At 45.3% G+C, this 20324-nt stretch overlaps 1 protein-coding gene across 4 annotated transcripts in view; it reads right to left on the bottom strand.

The window, feature by feature from the left end:
* Window positions 1–20263, bottom strand: part of THOC5 (THO complex 5) — a 42822-nt gene extending 22559 nt beyond the window's left edge. For 2 of the 4 annotated variants that reach the window (XM_010359378.2, XM_010359388.2), the window contains exons 1-7: window positions 20187–20263; window positions 17056–17187; window positions 11969–12112; window positions 10938–11051; window positions 10366–10463; window positions 6961–7107; window positions 3815–3929 (exon numbers count right to left, since the gene is read on the bottom strand). In XM_010359378.2, the coding sequence (XP_010357680.1) occupies window positions 3815–3929; window positions 6961–7107; window positions 10366–10463; window positions 10938–11051; window positions 11969–12112; window positions 17056–17151 (714 nt within the window). In that variant the 5' untranslated portion in view covers window positions 17152–17187; window positions 20187–20263. Of the gene's footprint in view, window positions 1–3814; window positions 3930–6960; window positions 7108–10365; window positions 10464–10937; window positions 11052–11968; window positions 12113–17055; window positions 17188–18574; window positions 18728–18749; window positions 18866–20186 lie in introns of those variants that run through there. The other 2 variants (XM_030915390.1, XM_010359384.2) reach the window with 2 other exon arrangements.
* Window positions 20264–20324: the final 61 nt, after the last annotated feature.

The following is a 20324-nucleotide window of genomic DNA, read 5'->3' as shown; positions in this document are numbered from 1 at the left end:
CCTGTAGTCCCAGCTACTCGGGAGGCTGAGGCAGGAGAATGGCGTAAACCCGGGAGGCGGAGCTTGCAGTGAGCTGAGATCTGGCCACTGCACTCCAGTCCGGGCGACAGAGCGAGACTCCGCCTCAAAAAAAAAAAAAAAAAAAAAAATAAAATAAAATAAAATAAAATAAAATAAAATAAAATAAAAAAAATAAACAAATGAAAGGCATATAAGCCTCTACACAAAAACCTGAGACATGAAAAGTCTAAAATAAGTGGATACGTATGAATGTCAGTGGCCTGGAAGACTCAAATATTGTCCAGGTAACAATTTATTCTAAAGTGGTCTGCTGATTCAATGCAATCCCAATCAAAATCCCAGCAGGTAAGAACAGACAACCGCATTCTGAAACTTATATGTAAATGCAAAGGGCTAAGAATAACCAAGACAATCCTGAAGAATTAGGTTGCAACTGTGCATCGAGACTTCTGATAAAGCCACAGTAAATAAGACGGTGTGATACTGTGCAAGGATGGACACAGAGATTACACACATATCCACATGTACAAAGATATCTGATTTGTGACAAAAGTGGCACTACAGAGCAGTGCGAAGAGAATGTCCTCAATAAATGGTCAGCTAAATACCTATGTGGAAAGAAAAAAATGACTCTTTACCCTTAACTTACACTACATACAAAATCACTTCTAGGATTACTACAGATTTAAATAGACAGATTTCTTAAACAAGACACAAAAAAAGTACTAACTATAAAGGAAAAGAATAATTAGTAAAATTAGGAACATGCACTCATTAAAAGATACCATTAGCAAAGTGAAAAGGCAGGAGGTTACAGAATGGGAAAGATCTGGGAAAACACTCATCTCCAGGCAACCTAACAGAAAAACAGGCAAGAGACTTGCCTAGGCCCATCCCAAGAGGTTATCCAAAAGGCAAAACGTGCTGTGTTCAACATCACTAGTCCTCAGGGAAATAAAAATTAAAACTATAATGAGATCCTCCAGAGTAGCCAAAATTAAGGAGACTGAGAGTATCAAGTGTTGACAAGGATATAGAACAATTAGAACTTTCATATGGTGCTGGTGGGAATTCCTGTAAATCGGTACAATCACTTTAAAAAACTGTTTCAGTGTCTACAAAAGCTAAATATATGTATAACATACTGTATGACCTGGCAATTTCATTCCTGGGTATATATTCAACAGACAGATGTACACATGTATGCCAAAGCACACGTATAAGAATGCTCATAGCAGCATTATTCAAACGGCCCTAAGCTGGAAACAACCAAATACTAAACATCAGTGAAAACAAACTCCTGCACTCATAATAGCTCAGATGAATCTTAGAAACATACTGCTGAACAAAAGAAGCCAGATATAGGAGTATATACTATGATTCTCTTTGTATAGAGTTCAAAAACAGGCAAAACGAACCTACGATGTTAGATGTCAAGATTATGGTTACTGGGGTGTGGGGGAAGATAGGGACTGGGAGGGGGAATAAAGGAGCTTACAGGAGATTGTTAACATTCTTTCTCTTGGATTTTGGGTGCTGGTTACACAGATGTGTTTCTTAGTGAATATTCATTGAGCCATATACTTGCGAGTTATATGCTTTTCTGTATATAAAATTCTGTTTTAAAGTAATACATTGTACATTGTTTTTAAAAGTTGTATTCAAGACCTTAGGCAATGAATTCAGGTTTTGTTTCAGAGATTTTATTTGTGTGGTTTTCTTCTGTTTTTTTTTTTTTTTCTTTTTTTTCTTGACTCAGGAAAGACTGAACTAGATCGCTTTGAGTTTCAAGTTTGCAGACTCTGCGCAGTGCATGAGGATCAATTGCGCAATACATAAAGTAAAATGAAAAGCATTTTAGGCCGGGCATGGTGGCTCACGCCTGTTATCCCAGCACTTTGAGAGGCTGAGGCAGGCGGATCACGAGGTCAGGAGATCGAGACCATCCTGGCTAACATAGTAAAACCCCGTATCTACTAAAAATACAAAACAAAAAATTAGTTGGGCGTGGTGGCAGGCACTTGTAGTCCCAACTACTTGGGAGGCTGAGGCAGAAGAATGGCATGAACCCGGGAGGCAGAGCTTGCAGTGAGCCGAGACTGTACCACTGCACTCCAGCCTAGGCAACAGAGTGAGACTCTGTCTCAAAAAAAAAAAAAAAAAAAAGCATTTTAGGCCGGACGTGGGGGCTCATGCCTGTAATCCCAGTACTTTGGGAGGCCGAGGCAGGTGGATCACCTGACATCAGGAGTTCAAGACTACTGGCCAACATGGTGAAACCCCATCTCTACTAAAAATACAAAATTTGCCAGGTGTGGTGGCAGGCGCCTGTAAACCCAGCTACTCAGGAGGCTGAGGCAGGAGAATCGCTTGAACCTGGGAGGCAGAAGTTGCGGTGAGCCGAGATGGCGCCACTCCACTCCAGCCTAGGCAACAAAGCAACTCTGTCTCAAAAAAAAAAAAAAAAGCATCTTAAAGTCATGGGGGGCGGCAGCAAAGGTGGGTAAGGAAAAGGGAAAAAAAAGTGGTATTCAAGTTTGTAAAACAAAAGCTCCCAGTTCCCAGTCCTCAAGGTAGCTGCTAATGGTTTGGTATGAATATAGACTTTTCCAAGTATATACCCAACTCCTACATGTATATATCCCTACAGATACTTTGTAAACCAAGATATAGAAATGAGCTTATACTATATGTTCTACAACTTGCATTTTTTTATTTAATAATATGACAGATCTTCTTTTATATTTCAGTTATTCTGTCAGTGGTTTGGTATCAGTGGTTTGATTCCGTACTTTCATCATAGCTCTAAGGCTGTACCATACAAGAAATTATTTAACCTGTATCCATTTAGAAAGTTTCCAGGTAACAAGAGAAAATTTAACCATGCAGAAGCTTTGGTTAAGTACAACCAAAACTTTTAATTTCTGCTCTGTCACCCAGGCTGGAGCGATCCTCCTGCCTCAGCCTTCCAAGTAGCTGGGACAACAGGCACGTGCCACCATGACCAGTTAATTTTTTTTTGTAGAGGTGAGGTCTCCCGATATTGCCCAGGCTGGTCTCAAACTCCTGGGCTCAAGTGATCCTCCCCTCTCAGCCACCCGAAGTGCTAGGATTACAGGCATGAGGCACCACAAGCAGTCAACAACTCTCCTTCCACACTTAGAGCTGAAGAAAGGAAATATAGAGATTGCCAAATCCTAAGAAAATAAGCAAATTTATCTCTAGGATCCTTTTACAAAGTTCTTTCATATTAGCCATCTACCTTGCTTCACAAAATTATAAGGATTTAGACCAAATCTGGCTTCGCAAAGCAAATAAAAAGTAGGCCACCTATACAGAAAGACATTATATTTTACAGGTAAAGTGTGGACTCTTCCTCATGAGTAAAGTTTTTTTCAGAGTGAGAAGATCTGTTGAGCAGTCTGACCCTGAAGTGTAGTCAGGGGGATCAAACAGACATCCACAAGAAGCAAGTTTAGATGCCTGGAGATTGTGAGGCCAGTGGGGGCCATGCAGGGGGTAAACCAAATTTACACAGTCTGAGAAAGTATGCTACCCAGAAGAGGCTTTGGATGAAAACACCCAGGTCAATGTGTGTATATATTCCTGAGGCCAGCACTTCTTCCTCCCAGACACAAGCTTATCACACCAACTGGGTAGGGATGCAGACAAGGCCATCCTTATACTATACTCTAATTTAGGGTAATAGACCTGGCAAATCTCAAAGGGTGACATCGCATCTGGCAGTGCCTGGTCAGTGGTGAAGGCAAAGCAAAAGGCCAGCGGGCCCCACCTGCATGATGCTGTTGAGGCGGGGCTGGAGGCTGCTCAGGTACTCCTTCTTCACCTCAATCTCCTTGAGAATCTTCTCCTTGTTGGATAGGCACTCTCGGTACTTCTCTGCCAGCCTGTTGGGGGAGGAAAGAGCATTGTCACCTGATGTCCCCTGTGATACCTCAACATGCCTGTGCACTGTCCGACTCCACCTAATGGTAGCAGCCATGATTAACTGCTAATATTTATCCAGCACTCAATGTGTGCCAGGTACTTTGGTGAGTTCTTTACAAGCACAATCACATTTAATCCTTATAAAGACCCTGGAAGACGGGGACTTTTCTTATCCCCAAAGGAGGAAACCAAGGCTCAGGCAAGTCGATAACTTGCCCAAGGGCATCCAGCCAAGAACAAACACTGTGCTGGGCTTTGGATTCATGTCTCTTGCTCTCCAGAGGCTCTGTCTGCTCTGGAGACCACTAGGGGATACACATGCCATTTTCTGTTCCATTTCTTGCTTGAGAGGTAAGACCTAAAACTTTCATAAACATGGACTTAGCAGCTATATAACCCAAAAGAGGCCCATGGACTGGCCTGGTTGGGACAGGGTGGGAATAGATTCTGGACCAGTGCCACAAGAATGCAGCAGTGACAGCTGAGTCTGTGCCCAGCACAATCAGTGGACTGGACAACGGAGTGATAGGCCAGTCCCATTTGCTAAGACACTGACACAAATTTCCTAAGAACCAGACTTGGTCGGGCACGGTGGCTCACGCCTGTAATCCCAACACTTTGGAGGTCCAGACAGGCGGATCACCTGAGGTCAAGAGTTCAAGACCAGCCCGGCCAACATGGTGAAACCCCGTCTCTACTAAAAAAATTAGCCGGGCACAGTGGCATGTGCCTGTAATCCCAGCTACTCGGGAGGCTGAGGCAGGAGAACTGCCTAAAGCCAGGAGGCAGATGTTTCAGTGAGCCAAGATAATACCACTGCATTCTAGCCTGGGCAACAGAGCAAGACTCCATCTCAAAAAAAAAAGAAAAAAAGAACCAGATTTGGTGCTTATTAAATTCATAATATGAACCAAAAACGGAGAATACATTCCATAACAGAGAAAGGCAAGTATACAGCTACTTCACCAACAAAAAACCAGAACAAATGTGCCAATCAAAAGCCCTAGTATTCTTGTACAAATATGAAAGGGGAAAAAGTTACCATGAATGGTAAGGATACAACCATGAAAAGTTCATTACGGAAAAAAAACAACAAAAAACAAAACCACTGTATTTTTAGAATGACTTCGATTAAAACACACAGTACTGGCCGGACACAGTGGCTCATGCCTAAAATCCCAGCACTTTGGGAGCCCAAGGCGGGTGGATCACCTGAGGTCAGGAGTTTGAGACCAGCCTGGCCAACATGGTGAAACCCCTGTCTTTATTAAAAATACAAAAATTGGCTGGGCGTGATGGCTCACACCTGTAATCCCAACACTTTGGGAGGCCGGGCGAATCATGAGGTCAAGAGACAGAGACCATCTTGGCCAACATGGTGAAACCCTGCTTCTACTAAAAATACAAAATTAGCTGGGCATGGTGGAACATGCCTGTACTCCCAGCTACTCAGGAGGCTGAGAGGCAGGAGAATTGGTTGAACCAGGGAGGCAAAGATTGCAGTGAGCCGAGATTACGCCATTGCATTCTAGCCTGGGCGACAAGAGTGAAACTCCATGTCAAAAAAATAAATAAATAAAACTCTTTATTAGTATAGAAAAATTTATACCGAAAGTGTGACTTGAAGTATTATTTATGACAGCAAAAAAAAAATGGAAACAACCAAAAATCCAACAGGGGAATAATTTTGGGAATTTTTCTATACACTAGGATATACACTAGAATGTTGCACAACCTCCTGAAATAATGTTTACAAAGCTTTATGCCACAGGCATACACTTATAGATAAGGGGGGGAAGGCAAAACACAAAATTAGATTTATGGTACAAAAGATAAGGTCTTCGGCATTAAAATTTCAAAGAGAGATCAGGCATGGTAGCTCACACCTATAATCCCAGCACTTGGGGAGGCCAAGGTGGGAGAATCACTTGAAGCCAGGAGTTCAAGACCAGCTTGGGTAACAGAGTGAGACCCCTGCTCTACAAAAATAAAAATATTAGCCAGGCATGGTGGCAGGCACCCATAGTCCTGGCTACTTGGGAGGCTGAGGCAGAAGGATCGCTTGAGCCCAGGAGGTCAAGGCTGAAGTGAGTCGTGATCATGCCACAGCACTCCATCCTGAGCAAGAGTGAAATACCATCTCTTTAAAAAAATAAAATAAAAAAGGGGGCCAGGCACAGTGGCTCACACCTGTAATCCCAGGACTTTGGGACGCCAAGGCAGGCAGATCAGTTGAGGTCAGGAGTTCGAGATCAGCCTAGCCAACATGGTAAAACCCCGTCTCTACAAAAAATACAAATAATAGATGGGCGTTGGCCGGGTGTGGTGGCTCAAGCCTGTAATCCCAGCACTTTGGGAGGCTGAGACGGGCGGATCACAAGGTCAGGAGATCGAGACCATCCTCACTAACCCAGTGAAACCCCATCTCTACTAAAAAATACAAAAACTAGCCGGGCGAGGTGGTGGGCGCCTGTAGTCCCAGCTACTCGGGAGGCTGAGGCAGGAGAATGGCGTAAACCCGGGAGGCGGAGCTTACAGTGAGCTGAGATCCGGCCACTGCACTCCAGCCTGGGTGACAGAGCGAGACTCCGTCTCAAAAAAAAAAAAAAAAAAAAAAAAAAAAAAAAAAAAAAATAGATGGGCGTGGTGGTGTGCACCTACCACCCAGCTCCTTGGGAGGTGGAGGACTGAGAATCACTTGAACCCGGGAGGCGGAGGTTGCAGTGAACTGAGGTCACACCACTGCACTCCAGCCTGGGAGACAGAGTGAGACTCCATCTCAAAAAAAAAAAAGCCCTTAAGCAATTATAACCCCAACCCCATCCATGATGAAGTTGGTAAAGTTTAAAATATTCAGTGTGAATTAATCATAAAATGGATTTGGTCTTAGAAACTATTCTGAGAGTTCCACAGTGCTTTGCTGCCTTATCCTGGGTCATGACAAAGCACTGACACTTTATGGTTAAAACGTCAGGAAGGAGGAAATGCTACCTTTTCCGCTGCTCCAGCTCCCAGTCCAGACGTGCCAGTGTTTGCTGGTGAGGGTCTCCCATGGTGACTTCGGCCTTGCTGATATCTGGTGGAGCCTCCTTATAAAACTCCTCTAAACTGACCAGATCAATTTCTTCGTGCTTTGACCTACAGACAAAAACATGACATCATGCTGCCGTTCTCAGGAAACCAAACTGTAGTTTAAGCAGGCCCAAAGTTACCCGCAACATATGCCTGCTTAGCCCTGGTCTACAACTACTTAGGATCCTGGAATCCAATCTTCTCCACAAATGCTCATTAGCAGATGTTTCAGTGTGGAGAAAGGTAGTTGACATGCCATAGGATCCTTACCCATGCTGTCCAACCTTTTTACCCAGGAATTAGCTAAAGTCTCGGAAGGGATTCTTATCAAATTTACAAATGTCTCCAAGCTGAGCAGGAGAGATAGTAGCTAAAAAGTCAAAAAAAACACTACAGCCTGGGCCTAGGCTGTCAGGTTGAAACCAAGACATGTCATTTAACAGGAATAAATATAAGGGTCTGCACTTAAGTTCAAGACATTAGCTATGTAAGAATGGAACGGGGAAGACCCAGCACGGGCAAACTGGATGGAAAAAGATCTAGAGGCTTAAACCGTTGCATGCATAGTGATTTACATGTTATAAAAGAAAAGAAATTCTGCCAGGCGCAGTAGCTCACTCCTGTAATCCCAGCACTTTGGGAAACTGAGGCAGGTGGATTACCTAAGGTTGGGAGTTTGAGACCAGCCTGACCAACAAGGTGAAACCCCATCTCTACTAAAAATTAGCCAGGCGTGGTGGTGCATGCCTGTAATCCCAGCTACTTGGGAGGGTGAGGCAGGAGAATCGCTTGAACCCAGGAGGCAGAGGTCGCCGTGAACCAAGATTGCACCATTGCACTCCAGCCTGGGTGACAGAGTAATCTAACCCTCTTTGCTGCATTAACATAGTTGAGTGCTCAGGTTATGGTCAGATGACGGTAATGATAATAGCAGCTATCATATATTAATAAGCACCCACTATATGTCATCCTCACCTCATTCAAGCCTCACAACAACTCTTAAGAGGCGGGGAGTTTTAATCTCCATTATTTGACTGAGATGGAGGCTTCTATCAGTAAACAGCTTGCCCAAGGTCCACAGTTACAGAGTGGCCAAGCTGGGATTTGAACCCAGGATGTGTAACTTCAGGGCCTATGCTCCTTCCATGTGGCCGCCTGCCTCCCAACAGGCGTAAGTTCCACTATATTCTGGGTTTGTCAGTTTCCATTTGCATGATGATTACAGACCAGTGCATCGCATTATTTTGTTTTTGATACCTTTTTAATTTGGAAATAGTTTAAGACTCCAAGAAGTTTCAAAAATAATACTGACAATTTACTTCCTCCCTGTATCCTTCACCCAAGTTCCCCTAATGATACTATCTTATCTAACCACATTATACATTGTCAAAACCAGGAACTGACAATGGTACAGTATTATTAACTCAAGTACAGACCTGATGCAGATTTCACCTTTATTCATATTTAACTTTTACTAGGTAATGATTTTGTGGAACAGATAAAGATGCCTCTCAAAAATCAGCATCAGGGATGGGCACGGTAGCTCATGCCTGTAATCCCAGCACTTTGGGAGGTCAAGACGGGTGGATCACCTGAGGTCAGGAGTTTGAGACCAGCCTGGCCAACATGGTGAAACCCTGTCTTTACTAAAAATTAGCCAGCTGTGGTGGCTCACGTCTGTAATCGCTTGAACCCGGGAGGCAGAGGTTGCAATGAGCCAAGATCACGCCACCACAATCCAACCTGGGCAACAGAGCGAGACTCTGTCTTAGAAAACAAAAAAAAAAAGAAAAAAAAATCAGCATCAGGCCAGGCGTGGTGGCTCATACCTATAATCTTAGCATCTTGGGAGGCCAAGGTGGGTGGATCATTTGCAATCAGGAGTTTGAGACTAGCCCAACATGGCAAAACCCTATCACTACTAAAAATACAAAAAATTACCCAGGCGTGGTGGCGCACGCCAGTAGTCCCAGCTACTCAGGAGGCTGGAAGTCAAGGCTGCAGTGAGCCAGGACTATGCCACTGCACCAGCCTGGGTGACAGGAGTGAGATCCTGTCTCAAAAAAAAAAAAAAAAAAACATAAACAAAACAATCAGCATCATGATTATTAAAAATATTTCGGACCCAATGTCTAAAGGGCCCCCTGCACATGTCAAGTTTGAGATAAAAGCTGCTTTCAGTTTGCATAAACCGGTCTGATCAAGTGAGAACACTTTCCCTTCTCTTCCCGTTTACTCCTTCCCCCTTCTCATTTCTCAGCTTGGTTTTGAGGAAGGACATGGACAAATTGTAGTTTCTTCACCTGAAGGCAGCTAAGCAGCAAGAAATTCAGGTTCCAAAGAATAAAATCCATTTGCAAAAATGAATGCTGGGACTACGGAAAGGAAAACTGGGCCAAAAGGTTAAAAGGATATGACTGGAAGTGAGTTGCTCCCATACAATGTACCCTGGAATCAAACTGGTAATGTAAAGACCCCTGATAGAGAGACCTGCTTTTTACCAAGTGCAGAGCTCAAAACTCAAAAAGGTCGGAGAGACTTTTGAGATTCTTTATGCAGCCTGAAACCATGGCTTGCAATTCTCCCACATTCACCCTTGCAATTTGCCCTTATCCCAGATCCTACCGTTTTCTTTTTTTTTTTTTTTTTTTTGAGACGGAGTCCCGCTGTGTCGCCTGGGCTGGAGTGCAGTGGCCAGATCTCAGCTCACTGCAAGCTCCGCTGCCTCCCGGGTTCACGCCATTCTCTCGCCTCAGCCTTCCAAGTAGCTGGAACTACAGGCGCCCGCCACCTCGCTCGGCTAGTTTTTTTTGTATTTTTTAGTAGAGACGGAGTTTCACCATGTTAGCCAGGATGGTCTCGATCTCCTGACCTTGTGATCCACCTACAGTTTTCTAAGCTCATCTGATGAGCTTTCTAAGCTCATCAGATTTCTTTTTAAAGAGAGACTTAGGCCAGGCGTGGTGGCTCACGCCTGTAATCCCAGCACTTTGGGAGGCCAAGGCAGGAGGATCACCTGAGATCAGGAGTTCGAGACCAGCCTGGCAAACATGGCAAAACCCCGTCTCTACTAAAAATACAAAAATTAGCCAGGTGTAGTGGTGGGCGCCTGTAGTGGGAGGCTGAGGCAGGAGAATTGCTTAAACCCAGGAGGTGGAGGTTGCAGTGAGCTGAGATTCTGCCACTGCACTCCAGACTGGGTGACAGAGCAAGACTCCATCTCAAAAACAAACAAACAAAAGAAACAGACTTACAGCGAGCTACATGGGAAAAAGCAATTACCGAGAGACCACATGTGCCAAAGCCCCGTCCTCCCAAACTCACTTAAACTCCAAACATTTGGTGATCTCCTTCTGTAGATGCATCACCTCATACAACAGGTTCTGGAGCTGCAGGTGATAGGCATCTACTTTCTGCTTAGCCTGAAAGGAGGATAAGATCAGAGGTGAGCAGGGCAAGTCAGGATGGGGCAGAGAAGAGGGTCAGCAAACTAAGAGAAGGTGTAAAGGGAATAAAGAAGGGGATGGGGCTGGGTGCAGTGGCTCACATCTGTAATCCCAGCACTTTGGGAGGCTGAGGCGGGTGGATCACCCGAGCTCAGGAGTTCAAGACAAGCCTGGCCAACAAGGTGAAACCCCAGGTGAAACCCCATCTCTACCAAAAACTACAAAAATGAGCCGGGCATGGTGGTGATGGCAGGTGCCTGTAATCCCAGCTACTTGAGAGGCTGAGGCAGGAGAATTGCTTGAAGCTGGGAGGCAGAGGATGCGGTGAGCCAAGATCGAGATTGTGCCAATGGACTCTAGCCTGGGGGACAGAACAAGACTGTCTCCAAAAAAAAAGAAAGGGATGAGGAGGAGAAAGGAGGAAGGTTAATTAAACCTTTTAACTCCTACCTCGTGGGTCTGATCTCTTCCTTTCTTCAACCTGATGTGGGCTAATCGGTTAAGCTTCTTTAGAGTCATGAAATGCACACAGCTCTGAATCCTCCGTTCTTCGATTTCAATTGCCTGTGAGCAAAGAAAACAGTAAAGCCCACTGATGACAGGGGCTTGCTCAGCTTCCTTCCGTCCCTCACCACTGACCCATCCTCATCTGGGGCCAAACACAGGCAATGGAGGGAGCCCAGAACCATGAGAAAAGTCATGAAGAAAATAAGAGGGATGGTTGTATAAGGAAAATGCTTAAGAATCTCAGGCAAAAAAAAAGCAATTTCTGCTTGGACTAGAGTAACAGGAATTGAAGATGGAATAAAGGCAGCGAAGGCACAATCTGTCTCTACAGATCCTACGCAGAGATCCCGGCAATAGTAACATCTTGCCATAAAATTTGACCTCTATAAATAACACTACAGGATAACTTAAATGGAAAATAACAGAATTATAGCCATAAAGCTTGGCTACAATAGATTGAATGCAATAATCGTTTAACAAAACTTGTCAGCATAGGCATGAATATGTGCAATTCCTGGAAAAAAAATGGATTTTTAAAAACTTATCAAGTTTTTAGTCACATTGTTTAATTTCTCTGCCCCTAAAACCTCATTTATTCACTTACTATTAATGATAATTTCATTTTTGGTATCTATAATTTACTTATACATATAAATCTTTGTATCAAGCAAATGTATAAGTAACATCATTTCTCAACACCTAGCAAAATGCCTGGCACTTAATAAATATTAATTGGATAAATGATCAAATTAGTAGGGAAAAAATTAATTATTCTGTACTTTCAGTACTGTAATTGGTACTGAGTGGTAATGAGAAGTTCCAATAAATTAATAGGTTTTGGGAGCCCTGAGGCTCCAATCACCTGATCATGGCTAGGACAGAAGACCAAGATCAGGAAGGGCCCTGGTAGGTGCAAAAACAGCCTCATCTATGCATACCCACCAGGTTCACGGCCACGTGGTCCCCCTTCTTACCACATCCTTGCCACCCTTGCTCTTCAAGTCTTGGATCTCAGCCATCAGCCTCTGTAGCTCCTGGCAGGTGTACTTGTATAACTCATAGTCTCTGCCAGGGTCCCGCAGATCCACCTCGGCCTCCTCACTGTAGTATTTACCTTCCTGTAGAGGTAAGGATAAAGGTTCTGTGTGCAAGAGGTAAAAGTCTCCCTGTTGGGATCAGGGACACTTGGCTGACATCTCTTGTTAGATAAAAACAGTAACAATGAAGCCCCAATCAAGTCTCTAAAAGATCTGGTCCTTAAATCAAATGCTTTTCTTCTCTTCAAAATAGAAACCTCTTTTGCTTTCTGATTGCAGAGTAATGCATGCCTGATGTCAAAGATTCAGAATATACAGAGTAGTATCAAAAAGAAAACGGAAAAATTGCCTATAATTTTGCCTCTCAGTCCGAAACAACACCACTGTGAAGACTGTGGATAAATAAACATTTTATTTGTAAACAAAACGGGATCATATCATCTGTGCTGTTAAGCGCAACTTCCCATCTGTATTAGTCCACTTTCATGCTGCCAATAAAGACACACCTGAAACTGGGAACAAAAAAAGGTTTAATTGGACTTACAGTTCCACATACCTGAGGAGGCCTCAGAATCATGGCGGGAGGTGAAAGGCACTTCTTACGTGGCAGCGGCAAGAGAAAAATGAGGAGGAAGCAAAAGCAGAAACCCCTTATAAACCCATCAGATGTCGCGAGACTTATTCACTATCATGAGAACAGCAAGGGAAGGACTGGCTCTCATGATTCAATTACCTCCCTCTGGGTCCCTCCCACAACATGTGCCAATTCTGGGAGATACAATTAACGTTGAGATTTGAATCCCAAACCATATCATTCCGCCCCTGGCCCCTCCAAATCTCATGTCCTCACATTTCAAAACCAATCATGCCTTCCCAACAGTCGCCCAAAGTCTTAACTCATTTCAGCATTAACCCAAAAGTCCACAGTCCAAAATCTCATCTGAGACAAGGCAAGCCCCTTCCACCTATGAGCCTGTAAAATCGAAAGCAAGTTAGTTACTTCCTAGACACAATGGGGGTACAATGGGGGTAAATACAGCCATTCCAAATGGGAGAAATTGGCCAAAACAAAGGGGTTACAGGGCCCATGCAAGTCCAAAATCCAGTGGGGCAGTCAAATTTTAAAGCTCCAAAATGATCTCCTTTGACTCCAAGTCTCATATCCAGGTCATGCTGATGCAAAAGGTGGGTTCCCATGGTCTTGGGCAGCTCTGCCCCTGTGGCTTTGCAGGATACATTCTCCCTCCCTCCTGGCGGCTTTCATGGGCTGGCGTTGAGTGTCTGCAGCTCCTCCAGGTGCATGGTGCAAGCTGTTGGTGGATCTACCATTCTAGGATCTGGAGGGACGGTGGCCCTCTTCTCACAATTCCACTAGGCAGTGCCTCAGTAGGGACTCTGTGTGGGGGCTCTAACCCCAAATTTCCCTTCCACACTGCCCTAGCAGAGGTTCTCCATGAGCGTGCCGGCAGCAAACCTTTGCCTGGGAATCCGGGCGTCTCCATACATCTGAAATCCAGGTGGAGCAAACCTCCATTCTTGACTTCTGTGTACCCACAGGCTCAACACTACGCGGAAGCTGCCAAAGCTTGGGGCTTCCACCCTCTGAAGCTATAGCCCAAGCTCTACATTGGCTCCTTTCAGCCATGCCTAGAGTGGCTGGGACACAGGGCACCAAGTCCCTAGGCTGCATACAGCACAGGGACCCTGGGACTGGCCCACAAAACCACTTTTTCCTCCTGGGCCTCTGGGCCTGCGATGGGAGGGGCTGCCATGAAGGTCTCTGACAAGGCCTAGAGACATTTTCCCCATGGTGTTGGAGATTAACATTAGGCTTCCTGCTACGTATGCAAATTTCTGAAACCAACTTGAATTTCTCCTCAAAAAACTGGTTTTTCTTTTCTTTCTTTTTTTTTTTATTTTTTATTTTTTTTTGAGACAGAGTCTCAGTCTTGTCGCCCAGGCTGGAGTGCAGCGGCGTGATCTCAGTTAACTGCAACCTCCGCCTTCCAGGTTCAGGCAATTCTCCTGCTTCAGGCTCATGGGTAGCTGGGATTACAGGCACCTGCCACCAGGCCCGGCTAATTTCTGTATTTCTAGTAGAGATGGGGTTTCACCATGTTGCCCAGGCCAGTCTTGAACTCCTGACCCCAAGTGATCTGCCCACCTCAGCCTCCCAAAGTGCTGGGATTACAGGCGTGAGCCACTGCGCATAACCCGGTCACCTTTTGAATGATTTGCTGCTTAGAAATTTCTTCCACCGGATACCCTAAATCATCTCTCTCAAGTTCAAAGTTCCACAAATCTCTAGAGCAGGGGCAAATGTCTCCAGTCTCTTTGCTAAAACACAACAAGAGTCACCTTTGCTCCAGTTCCCAACAAGTTCCTTATCTCCATCTGAGACCACCTCAGGCTGGACCTTATTGTTCATATTATCATCAACCTTTTTTTTTTTTTGGGGATGGAGTCTCACTGTGTCGCTCAGGTTGGAGCGCAGTGGCATGATCTTGGCTCACTGCAACCTCCACTTCCTTGGTTCAAGCAATTCTCTGCCTCAACCTCCCGAGTAGCTGGGATTACAGGCGCCCGCCACCACGCCCGGCTAATTTTTTCGTATTTTTAATAGAGACAGGGTTTCACCATCTTAGCCAGGCTGGTCTTGAACTCCTGACCTCATGATCCACCTGCCTCAGCGTCCCAAAGTACTGGGATTACAGGCGTTAGCCACCATGTCCAGCCCATTATCAGTATTTTTGTCAAAGCCATTCAACAAGTCTCTAGAAGGTTCCAAACTTTCCCACATTTTCCTGTCTTCTTCTGAGCCCTCTAAACTGTTCCAACCTCTGCCTGTTACTTAGGGCCAAAGTTGCTTTCACATTTTCAGGTACCTTTTCAGCAACCCCCCAACTCTACTGGTATGAATCTACTGTATTAGTTCGTTTTCATGCTGCTGATAGACACACCTGAAATTGGGAACAAAAAGAGGTTTAATTGGACTTACAGTTCCACATGGCTGGGGAGGCCTCAGAAACATGGCAAGAGGTAAAAAGCACTTTTTACATGACGGCGGCAAGAGAAAAATAAGGAGGAAGCAAAAGCAGAAACCCCTGATAAGCCCATCAGATCTTGTGAGGCTTATTCACTATGAGAACAGCATGGGAAAGACCGGCCCCCATGACTCAATTACCTCCTCATATGTCCCTCCCACAACACGTGGCAATTCTGGGAGATACAATTCAAGATGAGATTTGAGTGGGGACATGGCCAAACCATATGACCATCCCAGTAAATACAGATCTCAATCAAAATGGCTGCATGGCAGTCTACTATAGAGAGGAATTTCAATTGGGTGCGGGGTGACTCACACCTATAATCCTAATACCTTGGGAGGCCAAGGCAGGCAGACCACTTAAGCTCAGGCGTTTGAGACCACCCTGGGCAACGTGGCAAAGCCCCATATTTACAAAAAATACAAAATTAGCTGGGCATGGTGGCGCACAGCTGTGGTCCCAGCTACTTGGGAGACTGAGGTGGGAGGATCGCTTAAGCCCAGGAGAGGGAGTCAGCAGTCAGCCAAAATCGTGCCACTGTACTCTGGCATGAGTGACAGAGTGAGACCCTGTCTCAAAAAAATTTTTTTTTAAATAGCTAAGTCACAAAGGAAGTTGACAGATTCAAGGACAGAGAAACAGACAAAATGAAGAAAGAACCTGCTGACCACGAGCTCTCAGGCCGTAACAGTAACATTATTTTGAATCGAATTAGAAATATATGAATATACATATATATATTTTTTGGAGACAAAAGTCTTGCTCTGTTGCCCAGGCTGGAATGCAGTGACGCCATCTCGGCTCATGGCAACCTCTGCCTACTGGGCTCAAGTGATTCTCCTGCTTCAGCCTCCCAAGTAGCTGGGATTACAGGAGTGCACCACCACGGCTGGCCAAAATATATGAATATATTCTTTTTTTTTTTTTTTTTGAGAGAGAGTCTCGCTCTGCCCCCCAGGCTGGAGTGCAGTGGTGCAATCTCGGCTCACTGCAAGCTGCACCTCCTGGGTTTACGCTAGTCTCCTGCCTCAGCCTCCTGAGTAGCTGTGACTACAGGCTCCCACCATGACGCCTGGCTAATTTTTTTTTTGTATTTTTAGTAGAGACTGGGTTTCACTGTGTTAGCCAGGATGGTCTCGATCTCCTGACCTCGTGATCCGCCTGCCTCAGCCTCCCAAAGTGCTGAGATTACAGGTGTGAGCCACCGTGCCCGACCATGAATATATTCTTATAAGAAATTCAAAGTTTCAAATCTCCTTGACCACCTGCCTCCACACCTACTTCCTCCCAAGATTTAGGCACTGTTACCAGTTTGATGTGTATCTTTCCAGATCTTTCCTATTTACTTACATATACAGGTACCCACAGAAATTTATAGTTCTCCTTTTGGGTGAGTCTTTTCTATTTTTTAACATAAAGGGTTCACATCACACATGCTATGCTCTGGCTTTCTTCTTACACTTAACACTTTCTCTTGGAGATCTTTCCTTGTCCTTACACACATACCACACATACTGACTTCCTTCTTTTTAACTGTTCCATAATATCCCATAGTGTGGCTATACCATAGTGGAGTCACTATTTTTTTTTTTTTTTTGGAGACAGAATTTGCAGGTATTGTCTCAGCAGCACACCCTGGGTTTCAACATATCTGAAGCTCCAGTGCCATGCTGCAGATAGACTGCCTTCTTCTGACCATCAGGAAAACTGGAGACATATATCATACTGCAAAACATTCTCTGTGCAGGTGCTAATCATGTCTAATACAGGCTTGTTGGTTTTGGAGATGCTGCAGCTAAACCAGATGTGGACACTCAGGTTTTGTGAAGAAACGGGAATCCCAGTCACCTGATCAAGTGGAAGCCACCAAAAAGTTGTACCTGGTAGATGCGACCCCGAGCTGCTGTAAACACATAGCCAGGTGCTTGGCCATGAGATGTAATTTCTCAGCGGCATGGCAACCCTGACTGATCTCACCTGCTCAGTGTCAGATCGATTCCGCTTTCCTTCAGCTGGGGCTCCATCACTTCGGATGACTTTGGGCTTCCGTTTTTTGCTGGATTCTGATGACATGGTTGTTCCTTGATGTCAGGAGGAAACAGCAGAGACCTGTTAAGAAGAGAAAGCTTTTGAGATTCTTCTGGAGTCATAACACTGAAGCCGAACTAGCAGTTCTGGCCACTTATAGACTTGGTAACTCAAGAAAAGTCATTTAACGCCTCAAAGCCTCAATTTAACCCTCTATAATACAACAGGGAAACATCCCTCAGCCCATCCAAAACAAACTCCACTGCCTTTTATAAAAAGGCATCACCACCCACCCCCACTGATCTCGGAATCATCTTCTTCAACCTCTCCCTTCCCTGCCTTCACCCACAATCCTGCTCCACACCCTCCACAGAAGAGACCTGCATTCAAGGGTTCGCCCAGCTATCCAGGCACCATGTGTCTCTCCATCTCAACACCCTATTCCAGGCCCTCCACATTCCTCTCTCTCAACAGGACTACTCTCAACAGTCTTGCCCAACAATACTGTCTAAATTCTCTTTCTTAAAAAAGACCAACCTAATTAATGACTCTCCTGTTTCAAAACTTTTGCTGGCTCTTCATAATGCACTGAATATCCATATTCCCTGACCTGTCATAAAGACCCTTGATGGTTTGTCCCCAACCCATCTTCCCAACTTCATTTCTTGCATTCCCATTCTTACCGACCTTCCCACTGTCCCCAACCTCTGCTCCTGGCTGCAACTGCACCCTGCAATCCCAGTTCTCCAAACACTCCACGTCCTTTCCCCTGCTTGCAAAGATCTTCCTCCCTATATCCTTCAAGACTAAGCAAAGCTGATCTGCTCTAGGAAGCCTGTCAGGTCTCCCCAAAGCACTCTTTTGGCTACTTTGGGTACACTGTTAGGGAATTTATCTCTATGAATCGTTCACCTGTCTTCCCATGTAGATTGTGAGCTCTACCCTCTTCCCCCGAGCCTTGCAGAGTGCTCCATAAATTAGTATCCAAACTCTTCAGTCTGGCATTTAAACGCACTCCCAGTACTACTGGGATCACTGTGTGCTGGGCCTTGATCTAAGCACTGTATGGGTACGTTCTCATTTGCTCCTTATAACAAACTTTTCAGATAAGAACTACCACCATTTTACAGATGACAAAACTGAGGCTCTCAAGGGGAATTACTTGCCCAAGGTCACATGACTACTATGCTAAAATCTGGATCTATCCAATCAATGCCATACTTGTCCTCTTAACTACACTGTTACGCTTCCTAGTCCTGCCAGCATCTCATCTAGTGATGCCATCGACTCCCAGGTTGATCCTAGAATTTAAAGTATAGAACCTACATTTCATGGGGCTCTAGGGTCACAAAGCATCCTCCCTTGTTGCCTCACCACAGCCTCCTGAAGTGGGCAGCACTGTCCCCTTTACCTTAATCTATCTTGGTCTGTCACCCAAGCTGGAGTGCAGTGGCACAATCATACTCACTGAAGTTTGCACCTCCCTGACTTGAGGCAGCCAATAGTTTGTCATGGTAAAAATCAGAGATCCCTGAACTGGAATCTCCATTCTATTCTTTCACGGCCATGAGTCCCCGGACAAGTCACTTCACTTTTCTCTGGGTCTGCTTCCTCACAAATCAAATGAGAATAACAGTCCCTACCACAGGGGCTGTTGTGGGCTTTAACACAGGAGGCATTCCACTGGGGAAGGTGATGAAGATGACCTGGGATTGTGGTTTCAGATGATGCATAGGTGATCTTAAATAATGCTGAACACCTAAGGAGAAAGTTAATCCCTTTTCAATTCTTTTTTGAAACCTGATTGCTTCAAGGAGAACATCTAAGTTCCCTAGTTTGTCTTTACCATCTATGAATACCAATGTTCCTTTGTAACAAAAGAACTCTATCCCACAGCCTTAAACAACAAAATCTAGCCAGAATTTGTTAATAATGATCTATTTTCATTATATTAACTATATTAATTTTTACCTTCTACATAAAACAAGTGAAAGCAGCTTTCCATTTCTGGTGGAGAGATTTCAAGTTTTCTCTCAAAGTAAATTTTTAGTTTCAAAAGTGACTTGGCTGGGCGCAGTGGCTCACGCCTGTAATCCCAGCACTTTGGGAGGCTGAGGCAGGTGGATTACCTGAGGTCAGGAGTTCAAGACCAGCCTGGCCAAAATGGTGAAACCCCGTCTCTACCAAAAATACAAAAATTAGCCGAGTGTGGAGGCGTGCACCTGTAAGCTCAGCTACTCAGGAGGCTGAGGTAGGAGAACCACCTGAACCTGGGAGGCAGAGGTTGCAATGAGCCGAGATCGCGACCACTTCACTCCAGCCTGGGAGACAGAGCGAGATTCAGTCTCAACAACAACAAAAAAAGTGACTGGGCTCACACCTGTAATCTCAACACTTTGGGAAACCAAGGCAAGCAGAGGCGAAAGAATCGCTTGAGCCCAGGAGTTCAAGACCAGAGTGGGAAACAGCGAGACCCCATTTTCAGAAAAAATTTAAAAATTAGCCTAGTGTGGTGGCGCACACCTGTGGTCCCAAGCTACTCTGCAGGCTGGGGTGGGAGGATGGCTTGAACCCAAAAGTTCCAGGCTGCAGTGAGCTATGATCGCTCAGTCTTGACAACAGAGACCCCGTTGCAAAAAAAAAAAAAAAAATTTGGACTGGATTAAAAATTTTTAGTAAACGGTAGTACAGGCGGTAAGTTGATCTGGCAAAGCCTACAAAGATGGGAACTGAAAGGCTTAAGTGTGAGAAATCCTGACTTTGGCAACACAGTAGAGTGCCTGGCACACAGAAGAGCACATTATATGTGAGCTGTTACCATCACCACCACCACCCCCGCCCCCATCAGGCTACATTATCACGACCAAGAGGCTCCAACTTGAAGCCTGAGGATGCTGCAGCGAACACTTTTCGGATGAGATAACAGTGCAGCGCCGAGGGGCCGGGGACCGCCGGTAGTGAGGGAGGAGAACCCGGGTCAGACCCAGCCCAGGGGTGCCCTTTGGGCGATCAGCACCTCAGTCCCGGAGCGCCCGGCCCCGCCCCATATCCCAGCCCCGCTGCCCTAGTCCCCTCCTCACCTCACAGCCCCGCAAACCTGGAACCGGGAGCAAGCCACTTCCGGAGGCGGAGCAAAGGCGGCCCGCGCACCATAGAGAAGCGGAAGTAAGAAAAGGGCGGCCGACCGGAAGCGAGGCGTGGAGGCCGGAAACTGAGTG

Source organism: Rhinopithecus roxellana, chromosome 13 (genome assembly GCF_007565055.1).
Source record: "Rhinopithecus roxellana isolate Shanxi Qingling chromosome 13, ASM756505v1, whole genome shotgun sequence".
Classification (NCBI taxonomy): domain Eukaryota; kingdom Metazoa; phylum Chordata; class Mammalia; order Primates; family Cercopithecidae; genus Rhinopithecus; species Rhinopithecus roxellana.
Note: the sequence above shows the minus strand (reverse complement) of the source record. Positions and strands in the feature narration are given on the sequence as shown.